Source organism: Eubalaena glacialis, chromosome 16 (assembly GCF_028564815.1).
Source record: "Eubalaena glacialis isolate mEubGla1 chromosome 16, mEubGla1.1.hap2.+ XY, whole genome shotgun sequence".
Taxonomy (NCBI): Eukaryota; Metazoa; Chordata; class Mammalia; order Artiodactyla; family Balaenidae; genus Eubalaena; species Eubalaena glacialis.
Genome location: NC_083731.1, coordinates 15085235 through 15108719, shown reverse-complemented (window position 1 = coordinate 15108719; position 23485 = coordinate 15085235). Strand labels below are relative to the sequence as shown.

General features: G+C 41.3%; 1 protein-coding gene across 3 annotated transcripts in view; it reads right to left on the bottom strand.

The window, feature by feature from the left end:
• Positions 1-23485, bottom strand: part of ABCC4 (ATP binding cassette subfamily C member 4 (PEL blood group)) — a 218320-nt gene that overhangs the window by 55915 nt on the left and 138920 nt on the right. For all 3 annotated transcript variants that reach the window (XM_061171226.1, XM_061171227.1, XM_061171228.1), the window contains one exon: positions 13839-13918. In XM_061171226.1, the coding sequence (XP_061027209.1) occupies positions 13839-13918 (80 nt within the window). The remainder of the gene's footprint in view (positions 1-13838; positions 13919-23485) is intronic.

The window sequence follows — 23485 nt, the reverse complement described above, 5'->3', positions numbered from 1 at the left end:
AAACTTAATCTAATAACATAAAAAAAGTAGTATTTCACAATCAAACTTGGCTAGGCAAGTCAGAAATCCACAGGGCCAGCTGTTACAAACGATAGGCTGGAACTCTTGGGCAGGAGCCAATGCTGTTATCCACAGGCAGAACTTCTTTCTATTCAGGGAAGCCTGAACTCTTAAGTCGTTTCAACAGACTGAATCAGGCCCACCAAGACTATCTAAGATAGCATTCCTTACTTAAAGTCAACTGATTATGCACTTTAATCATATTTATAAAATATCTGCACAGCAACACCTAGACTACTTTGTGACTGAATAACTGGAATGCAGCCTGGTCAAATTGACACATAAAACTGACCATGGGAGTGCCCTGGTGGCCTAGTGGTTAGGATTCCGGGCTTTCACTGCCCTGGCCCGGGCTCAATCCCTGGTCAGGGAACTAAGATCCCACAAGCCGCAAGGTGCAGCTAAAAAAAAACAGACCATAACAAAAATATCCATTTCCCATGTCTTTTTATGAGGACTGCATAACTCTGATACCAAAACCTGGCAAAACATTTAAAGAAAAGCAAATTATGAACCAAGATGCCTCATGAACAACAGATACACATATTCTTGACAAAACATTAACAAATTGCATACAATGATATGTAAAAAATATATATATGGTACACATTAGGACCAAGTGGAGTTTATTCCAGGAATATAAGGTTAATTTAACCTGCAACTATCAATCGGTATAATATACCACATTAAAAGATTAATGGTGGGCTTCCCTGGTGGCGCAGTGGTTGAGAATCTGCCTGCCAATGCAGGGGACACGGGTTCGAGCCCTGGTCTGGGAAGATCCCACATGCCGCGGAGCAACTGGGCCCGTGAGCCACAACTACTGAGCCTGCGTGTCTGGAGCCTGTGCTCCGCAACAACAGAGGCCGCGATAGTGAGAGGCCCGCGCACCGCGATGAAGAGTGGGCCCCGCTCGCCGCAACTAGAGAAAGCCCTCGCACAGAAACGAAGACCCAACACAGCAAAAATAAATAAATAAATAAATTTATAAAAAAAAAAAAAAGAAAGATTAATGGTGAATAATAATATAATTACCTGAAGAAATGTAGAAAAATACTGGCCAAATTTTAACACCTATTCTTGATTTTAAAAACAGTAAAATTCTCAGGAATTTAGGAATTAAAGGAAACATTCAATCTACCTAAAAAATTGCAGTTAACATCATTCTTGATGGAAAAGTATTAAAAGATTTTATCTTAAGAGTACAAGAACGTATTATCACCTTTTTTCAACATTGTACTCAAACCTCTAGCCACAGCAAGGAAATAAAACTAACAAATATTGGAAATGAAGAAGTAAAATTGTTAATATTCACAGCTAACATGATTGTGGATATAGAAAATTCTACAAGATTAAAAAAGAAAAACCACGTCCAGGAAATGCAAAGTGGATTCACAAATAAATCAACTGTATTTCTATACACCAGCAACAAGCAATTGGAAAGTGATATTAAAAACAATCCCATAAATACAATCAAAAGACACCAAATATTCAGGAATGAATTTAACCAAAAGATTATAAGATTTCTGTAACAACTACAAAACACTTCTAAAATTCAACATGACCTAAATAAGTAGAGATGTACCACATACATAATTGACAGATTCAATAGTGTTAAACTCAGACACTCCTCAAATGGATCTATAGCTAAAAGAAAATATTAATCAAAATTCCAGCAGGATTTCATTGAAAACAAATTAAAGGCTTCTAAAATTTATACAGAGAAGTAAATGATCTAGAATGATTAAAACAATCTTAAGGAAGAAGTACAAAGTTAGAGGACTTAAACCAGAGGATTTCAAGTCTTACTAAAACGAACAGTAACTAAGACTGCAGTACTGGTACAAGGATAAACAGATCAATCGAACAGAATGAAGTATACAAACTCAGACTTGCTCACATACAGTCAGATGATTTTTAATCAAGGTGCCAATTCAATCCACAGAAGTCTTTTAGACAAATGTGGCTAGAATAACTGGAAAAAATAGTCAGTAAGCATGCATGAAAAAGAGCTCAATATCATTAATCATCAGGAAAATGCAAATTGACACCACAATGAGAGTAGTCATGCACAGAAAGACTTGAATCACAAAGACTGATAATACTAAGTGCTGCAAAAATTGCTAAGGTGTGGAACAACCAGAACTCCCATTTATTGCTGGCGGGTGTGTAAAATGGTGCAACTATCTTGAAAAACTTTATGGTAATTTTTTTTAAAGTTAACAAACGCCTACCTTATGACCCAACAATTCCACTTGTACATGGAGCTTGTATCATTCCTCTAAAATAGAGCTGAGAAGAATGATAACTTGTGTCCGTATAAACACTTCTCCAAGAAGGTTCACTGCTAAAAGCTATGAACAACACAAATATCCATCAACTGGAGAATGGATAAATAAATTGTGGTATCTTCATATAATGGAATGACTCAGAAAGGAAAAAGAAAGAAAAGAACCACTGAAACAAGGAGCAACATGGATGGATCTTGAAAATCTTGAAAACACGTTAAGCGAAACAAGACATCACAGCAAAACCTGTACTATGTTGATTCCATTTATATATGGAGCCCAAGAACATGAAAACTGATTTATGTCGACAGAAATCTCGGATAACTGCGGGGGTGTGGAAACTGACTGCAAAGGGGCAAGAGAGACTTTCTGAGGTCATGGGAATGCTCTACATTTTGTTTTGTGTGGTAATCAAAGGGATGTAAATAATTATCAAAACTCATTAACCAAAAAAATGAAAACTTGCTTGTTTCATCATACGTAAACTATACCTCAAAAAATCAATAAATACATTTTAAAAAACAGATTAAAAGACGGTCCAGTGGTTAGGACTCGGTGCTTTCACTGCTTGGGTATGGGTTCGATCCCTGGTGGGGGAACTAAGATGCTGCAAGCCCCACAGAGCAGCCAAATCATAAAACAAAACAAAACAAAAAGACAAACAACAACAAGAAGAAAAAGAAAAACACAGCAACGACAGCCATGATGACACCAGAATCCAATTCCCATACCTTAGGTTATGCTCAGGCAGGTGTTGGCGATGTGTAAAATACACAATCATAATTTCATGTGTTGATTACCTTGGGTGCACTGGGAAAGGAAGGCTGGGGGACACATGTGGGAGATAACGGTAACCAGTGGGGCGCCTGAGCCCCATTTGACATATCTCCTACAGGATGCTGCCCTTAGCTTCAATGCTAGAGCTGTCCTATCTGCTTCCTAACTGGATGCAGATAACGATCAGGGAAAACTAAATCAAAAGACCCAGAGAAAGAGTTGCAAGAAACAAAACTCATAAACAGAGAGCAACCACAAGACAAATAGATTATAATTAATCACGCTCCACATCAGATTGACGACATATATCCATGCATAAAATAGCAAGGACGAGGTTTTCATAAAAATGAAGGAAGTTCTCCAGCTCACCCGTTCTTCTTAATTTTATCAAGAAAATACATTGGTAGATAGAATTGAGGAAATATACTCAAGAAGAGCATATAGAGACTCTAAAGGTGCTCAACATGAGTAAATGTTTTGCCATTTTCCTCTCCCTAGGAACAACAGTCCATTTGATCATTCCTAAAGATACAAGATGGCAGGGAGAGAAAGCACTGTGAAGGGCCACTATAGTTTTGTAATGGACATCGTCCAATTATGCTACAATGTAAAGTTCTATGCTCTGAATACCACTGCAAGGCTTGATAAAAATGGGGTCCTTATTTTTTTTTCCTTTAGGTCTTAATTAGCTTCTGGTTAAACTATAAACGTTATCATTGGACCACACATGCTGGGACAGACAAAATGGAACACTTGGTTGCCAGCCTAGGAAGGTCCCCGCTGATTAACTGTCACCAGGCTGATGCTGACACTGCTGATTTCTAAGTGTGCTAACTATCAAGCTGGAAAAACCCACCCACCGTCTGATCCTTCATTAAAAAGAAAGGTAAACGGAGCATATGAGTGGGCTTGTGTGAAGCATATCACCTTAATCTCTGAAACCCGAGGGTCAAGTGTTTGTAAATATTTCCAGTAACCAATATCATCAATTCTCCTTTCTATTAAAAAGGAAATCCACTTTAACTTGGCAGTGTGCATGAATCTTTTATCTCTGGGACTAGCGTTTTCAGGGAGTATCCCATCCCTGCAAATTCCAAACTAAAACGCTTCTGTTGATTTTAAAAGCGGGAAAATCCTGTGATTCAGTTAAAATGGATGAGTTTACTTTTAAAGAGTCCGAAAAACAGAGATCTTTCAAACAGGGCAAGGCAGCCTAACTAACAATCTCTTTTGTCCAATGGGGATTTGAGGGAGGGGGTGGGGAAAGGGTCAACACACCACAGAAACCTCAAAATGACAAAGTCATTGTTCAGTGAAAGAGGCTGGAATGCTTTCTACACACTTTCCCTGACATCTCTACACAATGAAATGCAAGGGTCAGTGGTACTGAGACAAGCAAAGGCAGTTCCACTCTTTGCTTCTATAAAAGCAAGTGACCCAACCCTATTATGCCCTGGTCTCAGGCTTGCTTTGTTCTCAATATCCAGATGCAGCAGCTTGTTCTTTTGCGCTCCCCCCTCTGGAAAGAAATGACTGAGAACACCTCCTTCACATTTTCTTTTTCTTGGGCATTTTCACTTCATAAAGCTTCAGTCAATGTGTTTTGTGTGTGGTGAGGAGGGAATGACACGTTCCATGGTGGTCCCCACCACTGCCAGCATTGGTGGCTCAAGTAGCCTCAGGATTAGCCCTTTGTGTCCATGAAAGGATATGAAAAGTCAGTTATTTAAGCTCAGCCAAGCTGCTGTGTTTTGTTTTGTTTTGTTTTTGGGTGGATTAGGGGTGTGTGAGGAGGAAAGGTTTTGCAATTCAGTTTTCCTCAATAAATTACAGCATTTTGCTGTATGCAAGTTTGCATGCTCACAGCAGTTCCCAAATTTTATTAATTAATATGCCTAAATCCAACCTTCCGAATCTTACTGGTCATGGTCACTCACTCATGTTTCTATTGGAAGACTTCTTGAAAGTGGACATTTTAATGGAAAGAATTCTGGAATAATTGTGACTTCTTACTCAATGTTATCAGGGATCTTGAAGTTTGCGAAATTGTATGGAAATATTTAGTACTCAATGGTCTATTTAGAAAACAACTTTTTCTCCCCCTGTAAGTCTACATTTGAAAGTGTCCATTAAATTCTTCAGGATTACAAACCTAGAATCTTTGTGGCACACACTCATTTGGTGATATAGATGGACCTGGAAACTGTCTGTAACAATTACTTCATTGTAACATAATGCTGTTATTGGACTATTTTTCCTAATTGAAAATATATGTGTTATTTCAAAAATAACTAGCCATTATTTAGCACTTAACATGTAGTTAGAATTTTACTGACTTCATTATGTCTTCCCAACAAACTTTATGAAGTTGGTAATATTTTCTCTATTTTATAGAGAAGGAAAGTGTAGCTTTGTGGGAGAGAGGGAGAGAGCTAGGATTCAAGCTTGGAAAGGGAGACTGCGGGGCTCCCCACTTCAGCACTCCTTAAAGCTACTGACATCAGACGATTATCCCTTAACACATAATCAGTGTATAATACAATAGCACAATCACACCACTAAAACATCAAGTTTTTCCTAGAGAAAAAAGAACACTGGAAAAAACCATTTTCAGGGCTCTTACATCCTCAGGTAGAATCACATTAAATATACCACATCAATTGGCTTTTTTTTAATGTTGACTTCCTTCTTCCTTTGGAATGATGAACAGCTCCAATTTGGCCAATAACTATAATTCAACTGGACAGGCAACATATCTGGTAACTATAAGAGTCAAACTAATGAGGTACAAACTTGTAATTCCCCTGTTAGGATATGCGGATAATAATGCCATCGCCTGAGGGGATGGACTGTCCTGCAGTGTGGAACCCCTATTAAGAATCCAGGGTTTTCATTAGAAACACAAGGCATTGCTACTTGGATGTCCCAAAGATAAACCTGGACAAGTCAGTGCCTCGTCCTGTCTTCCCTATGTTGGCAAAATCCTATCCTTCTGGTGGTCTCTTCTTCCTCTCTGTAGCCTTCTATCCAACACTCCAAACCAAATTCCTGTGCTTGAGACACAAGTTACCCTGTGATCTGTCCCACCGGGCCTCCCCATCTTTATCTCCTTCGATGACTGGCCCCCAAGCTTCACAATCCAGCTATTTACAGTATGCTGGCCCCCGCCTACATCCTACACTCTCCTGGGCTCCCTGCCATTTGTGCATCCTCCATCTCTACATGAGGTTCAGGAATCAATGGGAAGCCATCCCCAGTCTCTCCAGGCAGCGTTACAGAAGATGCCCCCTTAACTGCTACAATCTGAATAGTTAGTCAACTCTAAAATAATACAAAATCTTAATGTTTTGGTATAATTTAACAGCACAAACAGGTATCATGTCAAGAGTTTCTCTTGTATAAATCACATCTGTAATGCATCATCTACAATTTCTAAAACACTTCTGAAACTCTCAGCACAGAATTCTCCTATATTTCTCCAATTCATCCCTCACCCCCACTCATCTGTTGTCTCATCGACAACTTTTTTATTTAAGTGACGCCTTTATTAATTCCTTCCAAAGTATCCAACTTGCCAGACAAACAACTCTTCCATTTGGAATCCAGAGATTTACAGTTAAGATGACACAACAAGGGCAAGTAGCATGAACAAGTTTAGGAAGAGTCACAACGGATTTAGAAGAAAGATAACGAGGCTGAGGACTGGAGCAGAGAGTGTAGGCACCCCGGAGGCAGCCACCGGAAGCATACGTTACAGAGGAAATGGAGAGATGATGTGACGCAGGAGGAGGTGAAAATGAAGAAATGGATTAACCGAAAAAGAGCAGTTGCTGAATCTGCTGTCCCATCTAGAGGCAATCAGCCTCCTGTTACAGGGTCTCTTCTTTTCTGTAAGGTATGGACATTGTTTTATTGCAGAATAGAGTGGTCAAGAAAAGCTTCATTAATGTGGAAGAGAGACTCTTTCTGGTCCCTTAAAAACTGAAGCATTGAGAGGGTCCATTTGAGAATGGGCTAAAGATGCGCAAACGCAAACACACACACACACACACACACACACACACACACACACACACACAGAGACAAACCAGTAGATCAACAGTCAGTCCATCAGGCATGTAAACTTTCTTTCCAGAAACTGCAGGGAGATTAGATTTAAGGACTAGGAAATTTCAATTTTACTCTCTAGGCCTGGGCTCCTTCATAACATAAATCACTGGCAAAGAAAGCGAAACAAATCTATTTAGATGTGTATTCCAAGATGGTACTGCACCGTGGGAAAAGGATGTGAGTCCTGCTCCAGTGTCAGGGGTGCTCCACGGCCAGGCTCAGGGGATCCTGGAATCCGATGATCCCTTCAAGGGTCTCACCCTTTTATGATATATTAGTCTGTATCTCAGTGAAAAAGCAAACTTAACTTCTGAAATAAGCAATTATTTGGGCATTTGAAGCAAAAATGATAAAGGTATCTGATCTTAGAGGATCGTGGGCAGGTTAATCTATGCAACACAGTACTCATAAGGGAAAGACAGAAGAAACAAAGAAATAACACAAAGCAGGTGTTTTGTATAATTACAAAATATTAAATGAATTATCTGAGATTTCATTTTAGGGAACGAGAAAGAATTAGATGAGAAAAAGTATATGGAATAAATACTTTAGAATGAAAATAAAAATGGAAATGATCAAAGTATATTTCAAGGTTTATCAAATATACCCAAGGATGAGCAGAATCATCAAAAATGAGTTTGTGGGACTTCCCTGGTGGTCCAGTGGGTAAGACTCTGCGCTCCCAATGCAGGGGGCCTGGGTTCAATCCCTGGTCAGGGAACTAGATCCCGCATGCATGCCGTAACTAAGAGTTCACATGCCCCAGCTAAGAGCCTGCATGACGCAGCGAAGATCCCGCGAGCCACAACTAAGATCCGGAGCAGCCTAAATAAATAAATAAATAAATTAAAAAAAAAAAAAATGAGTTTGAACACACTTGGCACTACCTACATCCTTTAAAACAAACCAGAACTGAAAAACCCCCTTCAAGGCCCTTGCCAATACCACTCTCAGCTGCTGACAGACAGAAAAGACTGTTGCCCATTGGGACGAGGCTTCCAGCAGCCCCTCCTGCCCCACCATCCACAGAGGCCGTTTCCTCTCTCCTGGGATCAAAGGTCGCTTTCTAGAAGCCACGCCTACCTCCTGGACCAGGCTCCCTTACTATCTCCAGCCCCACACCCAGTTTGCCTTCCAGGACTTCCTCCAGGGCGCTGCCACAGTTAGGATTCCAAAGGCAGCAAGGGGTGAATCTCTGTGTGTCTCCCTCCCCTTGGGGGCCTGGAGGGGAGGATTCCTGCCTGACTCACCCCTGTACTTCAGGGCCTCAACGCTAATCCCTGTTTGTTGAGGGGAAGGAGGGACAGAGGGAAATATTACCCACCACACACCCCCAACCCCAAAACTAAACACCCAACCAGCAACTCCTCCGCAGACACTACATTCCGGATGGGCCTCTCTCCTGTTTCAGTCAAACTCCTTCCAGGAGTAGCCTGCCTTCACTTCAGCTTCCTCCACGCCTCCTCCATTCTCAGCCCTTTGCAATCAGGCCTCCTCACATCTGAAACCTGCTCTTCTGGTCACCAGACGCCCTGATTCCAAATCAACCGACAACTTTCCACGGACTTACCTTCTCCTTTGCACTTAACAGACTTGTCCTTCCTCGGTCCCCCAACCTATTTCCTCATCTCTTCATTGTGTGTCTCCTCTGCTTCCCTTCTCTCTCTGCTTTCTCTCTTAATATAAAGGTTTCCATAAGGATCTTTGCTCCTGAAATGCTTCACTCTCTCTCTGGGCAATCTTATCCATTTTCACAGATTCAGCTTTTACCTGCTCAGTAAAGAATACACAGGTGCCATACTCATCCCAGCTCTCTCTTTCAAACACCAGACTCCTACTTCCAATTAAGTACAGGATGCTTCCACCTGGAGGTCCAAAAATGTCAAGGAAGATCTGGGTGTGGAAATCAGATTTGTCTCACACTAAAGCCTTATCCAGTCTCCTATCCAGTATACTCCTGTTGTAACTTACCACACAGCACAGTACTTGCTGACTTTCGATCTGTCTCTCCCAGGAGAGTGTGCCTCAAGGAAGACGGGAATTAGATTTCATTCAACTCCACATCCCCAAGCCCTGCATGGTGCCTAGCACACACGACACACTCAAATGAACGCCTGTCCAATGAACGAAGACAAAGGCTTTACCTTTTTCATCCCCACATCCCTAGCACATAATAGAAGCCCGATAAAAGACTGCTGCAAACAATCCAAAAATGAAGACATGTTGTGGGAAAGAGAAATATTGAACGAATTACAAATCCACACATCACAAATACGCAATGGAAATAATTCGTTTGAGAAAAACTTCAAGATTTTCCATTATATTTCTAGTTGCAAATACATTCACAAAACAATACAACTGCCCAGCAAATATTACAAATTTACTGTATTATTAAAATGATCATTAAGAATTAATTTAATCCTTAATAAAATTAAATTTAAATACTACTGAAACATAAATGTTATGTATGTATGGTACCATTATTAATTAAATCAATCACTGTTTTAAGAAAGTGAGAGGCTGTATTTATGTTGCTGGTATTTATGCTGTGGCATTAGGAAGTCAAGTCATACACCTAAGAATGTGAATTTTAAGTGACCACATTTTGTTTGTTTGTTTATGTTTATTCAAATACATTATGTTTTGAAGGCCAAAGTCCTATTCAAAGAATTCTCCCTCATTGATTTCTCACATACGAGGTTTATATGGCCTTTATACTTTGTATTTCAATCCCTATTTTCATAAAGATATTTCGTTTTCATGAGTGAAGAACCATGTTCGGGATTGATAGATGACTTGGTTTTTAAAATATTGTTAATACTCAAAGCTGTTATGATCTTTGAAAAAGCAAACAAACAAAATGTGTCTGAACAACACTTTCATAAGCCAGATGCGCACTGCCAGCCACTGGCTAACTTATCTGATAAGCCTAAGGCAACCCTGAGACGACCTGCAGACTGTTGTTATTTTGTATAAATTATTTATTTCCTATGATATATTAAAAAAAATTTCCCTCATTTCTGGCCTACGCTTCCAAAATGCCTCGTCAGTCAAAAATTGGTCTCTCTTCATACACTCGTGTTCCATGCCTGTGTCAGCTCAGGTTCCCAAATCCCACACATTAACCCCACTGTTCCTCTGCAATTCTCACTGGGATGTTGCACAATAGTAAATTACACTCATTTCAAAATGAGCTGTGTCACTGTTTCCCATCAGCATGGATATGAATCACTAAATGAAGCCAAAAACAAAACAAAAAGCAAACAAAACCCCACAAATGTTCACACAAATACAAATCATTTGTTGAAGTCCAAGGGACAAAGTTAAGTAAATACCTTCCATGTGGCCAGCGAACTTGCTCACATTTTAAACAGAATTTTCTCATCTCAGTCACTCTGTTAGTGGAATAATAAAATCTGACTTCTGACTTCCTTCATGGGACTATACCCCCTCCCCCATTATGAGGGCTCTGTCTCAGCTCCCTTTCTTCAATCCATCAGCATCAGACTTAACTGGAGACACAATTATGTTCTAGGCCAATGGTCCATATTTCTGAACTCTTACTTACAAAACCAACAAAATTATCATTGTCTTACAGATAAAGTAATGAAACACGCATGCTATGGATTAAAAAGTTACCACGGATAAGTGTAATGACATTATTTCTGTATCTGTTTGATTTTAATTCTCCTGAAAAGTATTATCACATGCTTATCTTCAGTAAGAAACAAACATTAAACATGTCAGTGTTGGTTTTAATATTCTGAAAAGTGGAAAGATATCTAAGCTTTGAATGTTGATTTGCATTCTCTTTGTTACTATAAATCCTGCCAAGTTCTTTCTGGCTCAAGAATAAGAGATGACATGTAGATCAGGCAGGACCACAAGATCAAACCAAGGTTAACTTCTTGATACGGAAATTCCCAACCCTTTCTAAAGTCAGCTGTTGGGTTTAGAAGGACTCATGTTCTGTGAACTTCCCCGAGCAGAGGAAGAGCTGCTAGTCATTAGGATTCTGACCCTAAGAATCAGATGAGAGACATTAAAACCCAGGGTCTCCTGATGTCAGCGGCCCGTTTTGCTAATAACATTAAAATCAAAGGCACACAAGAAATTTTCTATCTCAATTCTGAAAGGGGATGACAAAACTCTTCAGAGAGGCTGATGGGCCAGACAAGAGACCTAAAAGTCGCTTCCATTTCAGATTCCTATGCACTTGAGAGGGTGTTATTGTTAACAAAGATAATATTCAGGATACCTTTTATCCTGACTTTTTAAATTAGAGGACTGAGTCCAAGTGGATAAAATTTCCTTAAAAAAAAATTAACTCCTTAAAAAAAAAAAAAAGATCCACCTCTTAAGCAAAGCCATAAGGTGAGTCAAGCTGATTGTCATTTTGACCTTCCTTTGCTTTAATTCGGGAGCCTATTTAGAAATGTAACGAGCAACCCTCTTCATTCGGTTCAGCTCAGCTAGCAGAGCTAATAGGCTTCTAATTAATTTCCAGAAGATTGCTGTTATAACTAACAGGTTTTAAACATTTGGTTGATTGGGGAAAATGAATTGAATATAATGTATTTGATTTGGAAAATTAGTTTTCATTCTATGTGCTTACCATAATAGTGTTTATTTTAAGTTTACATGATTCCATTAAGAGTCCCAGATCACCACTGGGTTCTTTTCATCTTTACAGTGTCCTATCCAAATTCAAAAAAAGAGAGAAAAAAAATCAATTTACATTTTGATTTTTGTTGGCCTTTCTTTGAGGGCAGGTTAACTTCATTTTTGTGGCTTTAATAAAAATCTTTGCTTGCTAATATAGCAACAGGTCCAAATACTTCAAAATGATCCCAGTGATACCTCGTCAAAACCCCACTCATTGAATGCAAATCCTCTGGAGGAAGGCTTCTGCACACAAAGTAAGATGAACCGGTTACTGCATTGTTTATTAAGTTTCACCTGATTCCTCCCGACAACCATTTAAACAATGAATGTTGGGAAATGTCTCTCAAAGAATCAACAACAATGGCAGGGATCAGGGCTTTTATATTTAACTAATACTATCTTTTAAAGGAGAAAATATTTGTTCCTGAAGGGATTATGGGAGCCTTCTTAAAGACACCTACAAACAAAACAAGTGACAATAGATCTTTATCATAATTGATAACTGAGTCATCCTTTATACAAAAACTCCTTTCTTGAAGACAATAATATTGAGATTTACTATTGCAATTAGATTCAAGAAATCAGCTAATTGGAACTACTGGTATTTACGTTTCACCAAGATTAAGTTAGACCCTTGTCCCTCGGGTTAAAAAGAAGAACAGTAAGACTCTGCCTCTAAATCACAGCTTACTTCACATTGGTAAACAGTGGAGGCCTCTGCCCATAGTCTACATTCATTGGCACATTTCTTTGTGACTAACAGGAATGGCTAGAATAACCTCAGGCCTATTACTGATATTTCTGACATAGCTAATTTTCCAAATTAAGTATCTGTGGCTCCTTTTATAAAAATGGCTCCAGGAGAGACCCTAAGTTTTGACTTAAAGAGCACTTGAGCACTGAAATAAAAAATGGGGGCATGGGGAGCATCAAGCCATAACCGTAGCATTTCTCCTTCCTGGTCTCAAAATGGGTTCATGTTAACTGGCACTTAGGGAAAGTGAAAAGGCTTCAAACTTAGGAAGTATCAATATTAGCAGCAGCAGGTGGGATTTTAGAAAATATACACCTTTTGATAAATGCTTTTGATGTCCAAAACACTTGGAAATGAAAAAGAAAGTCCCCTCAGCCTGAATCACTTAAAAGTAGACAGAATTAAACAACAGAAAAAAACAGCCCAAACGCACAACAGTACTCAATGAGATTAGAGCTCAGATGACCTAACATCATTCTTTAGAAACTCCAAGTCCACAGACAAAACAAAGGCTGTGTAGAAGGTATTTCTGTGGGATTGAAGGTTTGTTTTTTTAAAGACACTTTAAGACAGAGCAATCAATGTGTTAAAAGAAAAGCTGTCTACAAAAACAAAAAAGACATCTTCTGAGATGACTTTGATCCCTTACTCAAATTATTGGCTTAAAGGTACTTGCTTTTAAAGGCTTTGTATCTTCCATAACTGCTCTCTATTGTCCTTGTTAAAGTATTATTTTCACATTATTACTAATCTTTTCTTTGTAAGTAACCACACCTGGCTTTATACAAAAAAAAAAAACGGTGCAGTAAATATTTGTCCTTTGTGGTAATCCGCTGCATAATTTAGTTAATCTAGGCTACCATGAGAGGTGATTGTTTCTCTGTTGTGAAATGTGCTCACAGTAAAGGGAATCCACGCCAGATACCTGAATGGCAGCGGGAGAACCACTTACCAAGCATGTCGCTGCTTCGAACCAACCTTGACTGTGTAGCCACTCCTACAGCAGGTGTCACTCATGTTAACTCAGCCTCCCAATCACAACCACACCTTTCTCTTACAAAGGTGGCCTTTTACTTAATTAAGATAACACAGTCAGGCTGAAAGGCCCATCTCAGCCCCTGTGAAAAGGCCTTGAAAAACAGGCACTTTGCGCTGTGAGAACTCTGACATGACTGTTACCTTACCTGGATGAAATCAAGAAATGTCAGGGGCAGCAAGTCATCCATATGCCCAGTGTCTTTGGAGAAACGATTCAAAATTCTTCCTGCAAGAACAGGATATGAGAAATTACTCATTTCCCCAGACAGGCCCTTTAAGAGAAACAATTCATGAGCAAATCAAAACAATATTTTAAATGCATATGTATTTAATATATTATAGATTCATATGAAATAAGCCAATGTCAGTGGTAAAGAAAAAAAATAGACGTTACCTAAAGAGATATTAAAATACCAATGGCAGTGAGTGGGCAGTTGAAATTTTTGGCCCTTATTTTTAAAGGGGGGTGGGGGAGAAGATCTTGTGGAAGTATCAGGAAGGGTTGGTGGATTTTAGAATGTTTCGTCCTTTTACTTCCATCCTATTTAAGACTTCAAGTGCTAGAGGCGGTAAACAATTTAAAATTCATAAATTACTCCTAATTGTGATACTAACTTTGATTTATCAGAATTAATTTTGCTAAGTGATACTTTTTTAAAAAAGAAAACTAATTACAACCTCTCTGCAATTTTTTAATCCCCAGGATGGTGCATAGCACCTTACATTTTGGGAAATTTGGGATTCTTCCAATTTCCAAGCTGTGCCACTACTACCAGGGTAATAAGTTGTTGTTTTCAGAGGCACACCAAGTGTGAAGAACACACGACTCATGCTTAAGCATCCAAGAAGACCAGAGGGATGGAAGCAGGAAAACAAATATTACTTGATGACTAAAAGATCATTTCTTATTGCTTTTATTTCCCTTCTCAAAATTCACCAAAACAGTATACTCTGAAGGCTGCAGGATTGGAAGATGAGAACTAATTTGTAATAAATATCTGGTCTTTTTAATGATTAAATTCAAAGGCATTGAAGTAACAACACACATAGGCACGCACACAGCCTACTTTGGGGTAGCAACTCCTGAGAAATGTGTTTATCTAGGCCCCTGAATTTCTTTTGTAATGAAGGCTCCAGGAAGCCAGCCTGCAGGTGAGATGTGGGACCTCTAGGTGCTCTTCCTGACCTCTGTCAGAGGTGACTTCCTCCCGAGGCCCTTCACACCAAGCCCCAGCTGGACCCTGAATGAGCAGAGGCTGGGCGCTGAGGTTCCGCTGCCGGGCTGAGCCGGCTGAGCCGGCTGTGCCGTCCTCCACAGGGCGCCTGGCTCACCGGAAGCGCAGGGTGCGCCCAAGCCGGGAGCTGCAGACATTGGAGGCTTTCGCCCTTGGCCAGGCCAGGCCGTTACAGGCCGGGCCTCAATTCTCCTGTCTCAGGCTTAGGAAATACAGACTCCAGAAACTGTCTTTTAGTGACACCTTTGGAGGACCAGGGACAAATTTTCGGAGCCTCTAGGAATGCCTGCTTTAGAAGGTGATTCTCAGGATTAAATGGGCTCATGCAGGTGAAAGAACCCAGTCACAATGCCCGGTGAGTTAACAGGTGCTCAACCACCCAGGTGAGATAATGACTATTCCCCCCAGGTTCTGCAGCATCATGTCACCCCGGAAAGTCTACCAGACACTGTAGGAATGTCCACATGTTAAAATGCACTTGCTGATTCAGGAGTGTTGGGGGGAGCTAGAGAGTCTGCATTTCTTCCCAGCTGTCAGGCGACTCCCTTTCTGCTATTTCCCAGATCACACTTCGAGGGGCAAGAAGATGGGAATCATTTAATCAATTCTGCTTTAGGAACATTAAAATCAGATGCGCAATTTCCCCACATATTCTTATGCATACTGTGGCCCATTTAGTTATTTTTTACCATCTCAAAGCAGCAATGCCCAAATAAGGCATATACACGTCAAAAAATGTTAAAGATATAGTTTAAATTCTTGTGATTTCTTCAATGGAAAAATACAACTTTTTAACGTAGGCAGAATTTGGAAACAAGTACAATTTGTCCTTGAAAGTGTTAAAAGAGATATTGGCTACTCAGGGATGAACAGTATGTGTCAACCACCCCTTTACCATTCACCAGATGTGGGAGTCATAAGGTCTGAGAGACCAAGGGTTGGCAAAGAGTATAAAATACAAGCAAAGCAAAAACAATGAGAAAAACCCATCTCCCCTCGTAGCAACTACAGAAACTGAACAGAATGTCAAAGATCATCAAAAAACTAAACTCTTATTCACCAATGAGCTAAGTATAGAAAATGTGAGATCAAAAAGTTCAATAGTTACTTCTTCTTATTTATTTATTTGTTTTTTTGGTGGGGGTTGCTGCCTTGGGTCTTCATTGCTGCGCAAGGGCTTTCTCTAGTTGTGGTGAGCGGGGGCTACTGTTTGCTGTGGTGCGTTGGCTTCTCTTTGCAGTGTCTTCTCTTCTTGCGGAGCACAGGCTCTAGGCGCGCGGGCTTCAGTACTTGCAGCATGCGGGCTCAGTAGTTGTGGCGCACTGGCTTAGTTGCTCCAGGGCATGTGGAATCTTCCCAAACCAGGGATCGAACCCATGTCTCCTGCATTGGCAGGTGGATTCTTAACCACTGCGCCACCAGGGAAGTCCTCAACAGTTACTTCTTTGCACTAAGAAATATTAAGAGAACGAATGGTGTTTGCAGAATATTTCACCTGGCTCTGAAATAGACTGTTGTAACCAGAGGTGTGATTCCAAGTTCATGGCCTCATAGTACTAAACTTTTCTCAAAACTCTCCAAATGAAATCCTAATGATGAATTCGCTTCACACACATGCCATGACTCTTCACCCAAATGACACATGGCCCCTGCTGGAGTATCTCCAGGGAGGTAGAGGGAAGGGCAGTTCACGTGAACATGGGGAACCCAATGCATTTTCAGACCGTTCTGTTAGACAGGGCTTTCTTACATTAAACCAAATCTTGCCTTGCTGGAACATCCAAGCTGTGCTGCTTATTCTGCCCTTATAACCACACAAAGTGAAACTAATTTCTCTTGATATGACAGCCTTTCAAATACTTGAATGAAGTGAATCATATCCTTTCCAGCAACTACTCCTTGGTGCCTCAATGATCCTTCGTAAGGCTCGGTGTCCTATCTTGCCTGCTGCCTCTTGTCCAGACTCAGATGGACAGTCTCAGTTAATGCCTTGTGCCCAGTATTAAAATCAATACCCCAGGTACTGCTTGACTACCTTAGGGTAAAGTGGTATCACCACCTCTCCCATCTTGCATATCCAATCACAGAGCCAACAATCACGATAAATTCTGGTGGCCAGGTCACATTTTAGATGTGGGTATAATGAATATCCACATCGCTCCCATCTGTACTACATAGGAAGATATTGGGGACCAACATGCAGTATGTATAAACAACTCTAAGAGTGTACCTCTTCTGACCCAGAAATTCCATTTATAGGAACATATACCCAGGAGTTAATGAGTGCATCAAAGATATTCAATGTGGCACACTTGGCAAGTCAGAAGTAGAAAACAACCTGAACAAGTCTGAAACAAGTCTATAATGTATTATGTGCAATTTCAATTTTTTCTCTCCCCAGGGGAAGCCAACTCACTGACTAGCCACCTAGTCATTCCGATTTCCCCTCTCAAGCAATACAAGGCCAGGAGAGAAGCCAGGAAAGTGAACCAGCCTCGCCCTACCCAGCAAAGATCAGAGGCAAAGTGGCTTTGGGCATGACCCCTGTGACAATGGCCCCAGCTCCCATTAGGACCCCAGTTCCCAGCTTCAGTTACAGGAAACTCAGCATCGTTCCAGCTCCAGAAGATGCCCATTTCCTTTCAATCGAGGTCTCCTCATCTGAACTAACTTGTGTAGATTCTGCCCCTAGCAACCCAAAAGCCTAGACTAGAACAAGCGCCACATGTCCAACAAGAGACTTGCTTTCTAAAATTAGTTGGGGGAATTGTACAGTTAAATCTTCGAATTACTAGTTACCCTTTTAAGTAACAAAACTAACCTTTTTTATTTTGAGCATTAATAGTTAAACTGTTTTTAAACATGGCAATAGCCTTTGGGGCTGCTTAAGGCTACTGAAGTTGCACTCCAACCTCCACCCGACTACTTTTTAAAAAAAGTATTTTTATAATACTGTGCTTTCAGCTGATACATTGTGCTATCGCCCAGAGCTTGCCACCAACTTCCATTTTTCCTTTTAGAGCTGAGGACTGAGGAAACCCTACATCCAAGGAGAGCCAAAAAGAAGACTCCACACACTCTCAGCAAAGACATAAGTGATTCTCATGTTTAAAGGCATAGATTTTCTGACACTTTGTTTGGTGAGGGACTGTTTCAGCGAGCTTCCAGATTCCACCTGGGGTCTGGGTACATTCTCAGAACATATCATAGTATAATCTATTTAGTGGTTTGACTACTTTTCATGTATATTAGTCTTGAGTTTACATCTAGATTATACACCCTTTGTAAACATGGACCACATTTCTCACACAATCTATAACAAAATGCAAAGTGCTGGGCAAGGCAGAAGGTGGGGTTTACTAATAAAACACCACAAAGGCACTGGCTTTCCAACCTTCTTTTTTAAAATAGGAACCCTTCTGTGCAGATACACTCTTACACAAAAACCTAAAACAAATCTACGAAATGAATTATTTCAAATGGGGCTCATCCTGAAGGGAGATATATAGTAAGACCTGGAACCCACTTAGTGACCATCTTGTACATGTCAATCGGGGGCACAGTTGGAAAGATTAATTCTGATCACTACAGAGTCCACCAGCACTCTAGTCGTGTTCGATTTATAAACACATGGGTGAAAGTTCCAGGACCCTGAAGGCTCCTGTGCATCCAAGTGAAGTTTGATCACAAAGAGCCCAAGGCTCACAAAACAATGCTTCTAAGCTATAATCTGTATGAAAATCTCCAAGGCACCTGGATTAAAATGTAACTTCTCAAGAGCTCTGTCTGGGTGAGGTCTGAGATTCCTGATTTCTAAGAACTCCCAGGGTAATGTTGATGCTGGCTGGTCAAAGGACCACACTTTGAGTAACAAGGAACAACCTGAACATCTCTGATGATGTTCTGTCTCAAGAACCTTTAATCTGGTTTTATCAACATGTACAATTATGTCCCCTGTATTTATTTATTTTGACCGAGTGGCTCACCAGGGATTGAACCCGGGCCCTGGGCAATGAAATCGCAGAGCCCTAACTACTGGATTGACAGGGAATTCTCACGGCCCCTTGAGATTCCACTCTTTGCTTCCAGAAGCTAATAACCACTTGTCTCCATTTTAGTCACAGAAACTGAATTATAATATAGACATTATTAAGGCAGGAGTTTTACCCGTTTCATTCACTGCTGTTACCCCAGTGCCTGGACCAATGCCTCACATACAGAGGGTGCTTGAGCATATTCTGTATGAATCTATACAACGAGCCTTTCTATAAATAAATGGTTTGTTTCCAAATCTCAATATCTATTGATATTTCATGCACTCTCTTCTGCTGGGTGTTGTTTTCCAACCTGGGGAAATACATATGAAGTGTCTGGTTCGCCATACTCTCACCAGCAAAGGCCATTAACAACTCTTGGGAAATAAAAATAGAATCTGGGTCATAAAACCAAGTCCAACCTTTTTTCTTTTCCTTTGTGCTTAATCAAGTTTCACTTGCTCACACACTGCCTCGTGCAGCTTGCCGGCCCTGCACCCGGCCCTTCAGACCAGAGTCCCTGGTGCGAAGTGGCCGCGCCGACACCTCAGCTCGGCGGCCCGCGTGCAGAGACGCTGGGCCCGGCACCGCGATCCAAGATGCTGGTGGCACAGAGCGAAGACGGAGCCACGGCAGCAGTGGGTGACACCAGGCAGTGTCACTGACTTGCAGGCTTAGGCAGGGCCAGGCTAATGGGTTCTCATGGAGGAGACACAGCCTGAGCGCTCAGAAGGAGGCCAGAGGACGGACTGACGGAGAGCGGAGTTTGTCCGGGTGGGAGGACAAATATTTGCCTCGCTGGAGAGCCAAGATAGGAGAGAACCTGTGTGCGAACGGGCGTGGAGAAGAGTGTAGTGTTAAGGGGCCTCTGCTGAAAATTGCCTAGAGTCACAAAGAGGTCTGACTTCTCTTGTCAAAGCCATGGTTGTGAGGAGGAAGTCCTGAGGAGCGGGCCTGGTGGAGAGTGAGCGTGCATCTTACACATCCGACCCAGGCCAGAGAGAGTCTGAGAGCTCCAAGCCGACAGCCGAGGACCAATTCTGTCTTGGCCTCTGTGCCCACAGACAAACCCTGCACAGGTTCACCAGGCTGCCTGTGCTACACACCAGAGATCTGGTGGGATTTTTTTCTTGTGGTCGTTCTGCTTGGTTTCTAGAACACCACCAACACCACATGAGCACCAAGTAAGTGCCGGAAACTATGTACGCATCATCTCAAAACTATGAGCGAGATGTTGTCCCCATTTTACAGAAGAGGCAGCTTAAGCTTAGAGGCAGGAGGAAATTAATTCAATGACACTCGGCTGTAAAGTAGCCAGGTTGGGACTTGCACCCAGAGTTACAGAGACGAAGAAAATTCACGTCATCACATCTATGACACAGAGCTTTTTACTGGACACATCTGAAAACTCTATTAAAAATGTACTAATAAGGATGAGACAGTAAAATCATAGGCAGGGCTGGTGTTAAGCTGGTATGAACGGTGATCGTCAAACTGGCCTTTGACAGCCCAGCCCCTTCTGATTGGCTAATGTTGAATCCATTAGCATCCACAGCATCCACTGGATGCTGAATGCTTTGAGTATTAGGAGAGTTATAAGAGTTCCAGGAATTCTCTCTTGGCTAACCACAATTAAAGCAAAACATTTAAAATAACCCCACCTCAAAATTAAATTATACAAGTTACTGAAGATGGAATGAATGCATTAACAAGTGAACAAATGACTGAAAAAGAATGAATGAGGACAGAAGCAAAGTCCAGGGCTTGAGAGCCACCTCATTCCAGGCCTTACCCTGTCCTGTGACACAGGGCAAGTCACATCAGGCACTGCTAAGTTTGGAAGGGGACTGACCTTGAAGGAGTGGATACACCCCACAAATTGACACAGAAAACCATGCTGCTGCAGCCGCCATGCATGATATTTTACATCTCCTAAGCATTGGGGAGGAAAAGGGTTGGGAAGCTAGACCAGGCTAGTTCCTTTACCGCTGGATCTCGTGCATATGTCATGCAGGAGTCTGGCTCACAGCTCATATAAGGTCAGGAATGGACGGCAACAGGCAGAAAAATCTCTAAGACAGAGGCTCTGAAACACTGCGGGTTTGGTGAAACCTACAGAGCGTGTTCACTGGAAAATGCCCATGTGCACAGTTTGCATGATTTCAGGGGATACCTAAACCATGAACCACAAGAAGCGGGGTGGCCACGAGAGACGTGGGCCAGGTGAGAACTGCCGATTCTGAGAGAACAGGACACCACCTATCACGGGGCTCCTCCTGCCACAGGAATGCACCACTCTGTCTCCAAGGTCTTTGTTTCCTGGCCCAGTGCACCCTGACCACCTTTTAAGGCAAAATGTGCAGTCTCTATCTCATATCTCCCAAAGAATGGGGATCGGAGGGGGTTTGCGTGGGGGGGCGGGGGGGTGGGACACGGAGCAGTCTCACCTGGGGAATGTGTTCCCACAGCGATGCAGGCAAAACCACCTATTAATAAAGCTTTCATCTAAGCAGAGAAGTCCCACTTCCACAAAGGCACATATCAGGAAGTTACCATTCAACATGCAAAATCAACCCGTCCCATCTCTAATACACGTACAAGGACATGTAATGCTCAGAAACAGGACAGCAAAACATTTGGTGTGAGAATGTGACTAAACTTTAAGACAATCGTCCCTCCCACTACCCACCCAATGTAAAGTGACTGAAGGTGAGCTGGAGTGGGATCAACCAACACCCAAATCTGATCTCAGTTGATCTCCAGCGTATCGTGTGAATATCTGGGGACCACCAACAGATGTTACACAAATGTGGTTGGGTTGTATTAAGTGTAAGTGCGTGGATCTTTGTTGGGGGGAAAATACTGCAAAGTAAGAACACCATTACAAAGGAGGGGGTGAAAAAATTTATACAAATAAGAAACAAATCACAGACATAGAAAACAATCTTATGCTTACCAAAAGGACAGGGGGATAAACTAGGGCTAGGAGTTTGGGATTAACAGATACACACTACTAAATACAAAACAGATAAACAATAAAGACCTACTGTATAGCACAGGGAACTACGTTCAATATCTTATAATAACCTATAATGGAAAAGAACCTCAAAAAAGATAGATACCTAGATAGATAAGATATGCATATACAAATAACTGAATCGCTTTGCAGTACACCTAAAACTAATACAACACTGTATGTCAACTATACTTCAATGATTTTTTTAAAAGAAAAAAAAAAAGGAGGGGAAAAAATCGTTTTCAACTACTGTACTCCTTTCAGAAATTAGATAAAAGTGATAAGTGGAAATATTGCTCTACGAGTTATAATTGTATTCTATTTTCAGTTATAAAGTGCTTAGGAGACACGTTATCTCTTAGCCAAACGATGGAATCATGACCGATTCAAAAACCCCACAAGTCCCTTCCAGGCCATCTTCTGCCCTCTCTACACCCGTCATCTAGTTTCTAAAACCAATAGCCAGCTTTCCCTCCATCCTCACTCATCCTGACCTTTTCTGTAGCAGATAACACTTCTAACGACCTTCTTTTTGAAATAGTCCTGTATGCTGGTTTCTGGGATATAATGGTTTTTTCTTCGAATATCTCTCGTCATTCCTGCGACCTGGCTTGTTGCCAAAACGCAACTCCCCCTGCCCCCCACCCCGTGTTTGGAACTGTATCCCCACAATGACCATCTCCTACCTCTTCTGCTGTCATCTATTCTCTAAGGGCAGTGACACCCAAACCAGACCGGCCCCACTGTCCCTTCATCGTCAGTGTGTCCAGCTGGTGGATCTCTCCCCCTGGACATCTCACGTGCACGTACACGGTGACACATTATGAAATGAAGAAGCTGATCCGTTGGTATAAAATGTTTAACATAGCCCAATGAATATCTTAAAAAGAATTTCAACATAAAAAGAAAACCTTTCCAGACTTATGCTGAATTTTGATTCCTAAAACTTTTGCATATTAAAAGAAAAACTGAAATCCCAATTTGTACGGGTTTTTGATACTTTGAGACAGTCTCTGAGCTTTGAGCAACCACAGAGGTCGGCCTGTCAGCAGTAAAGCAGGTACAGCAAGGACAGAGCTGACTTCCCCAGCGCCAGGGGGGGTTTTACATCATATAACTTAATCAGAACACAAACTGTTCTCAGATTCCGCGGGAGGTAATTAAACACCAATTCAATGCCAATTAATCACAATCAAATAAGAGTCTGTCAGAGAAGAACTCTATACACATGGAGGCTATTTAATGGTCAAATACTTGGCAGGATCTTAGTTAAACAATGATTCATTAAGCCTCCTCTACCACACAATAGCCAGGCTGAACTCCAAGTGAAAAAAATCAAAACTCTTTTGTTCCCCCTTAAAAAGACATCAGATGCCTGTGCATGATATTCCTTCCTTCCCCACTTAGCAGGCAGCTCAATCTGCGTGATTCAGGATGTGCTGGGCTAGTCCTGGGCAGGAGGGCATATGCAAGTCCTCCTGAGTTCTATCCTCAATACCATACCTAAG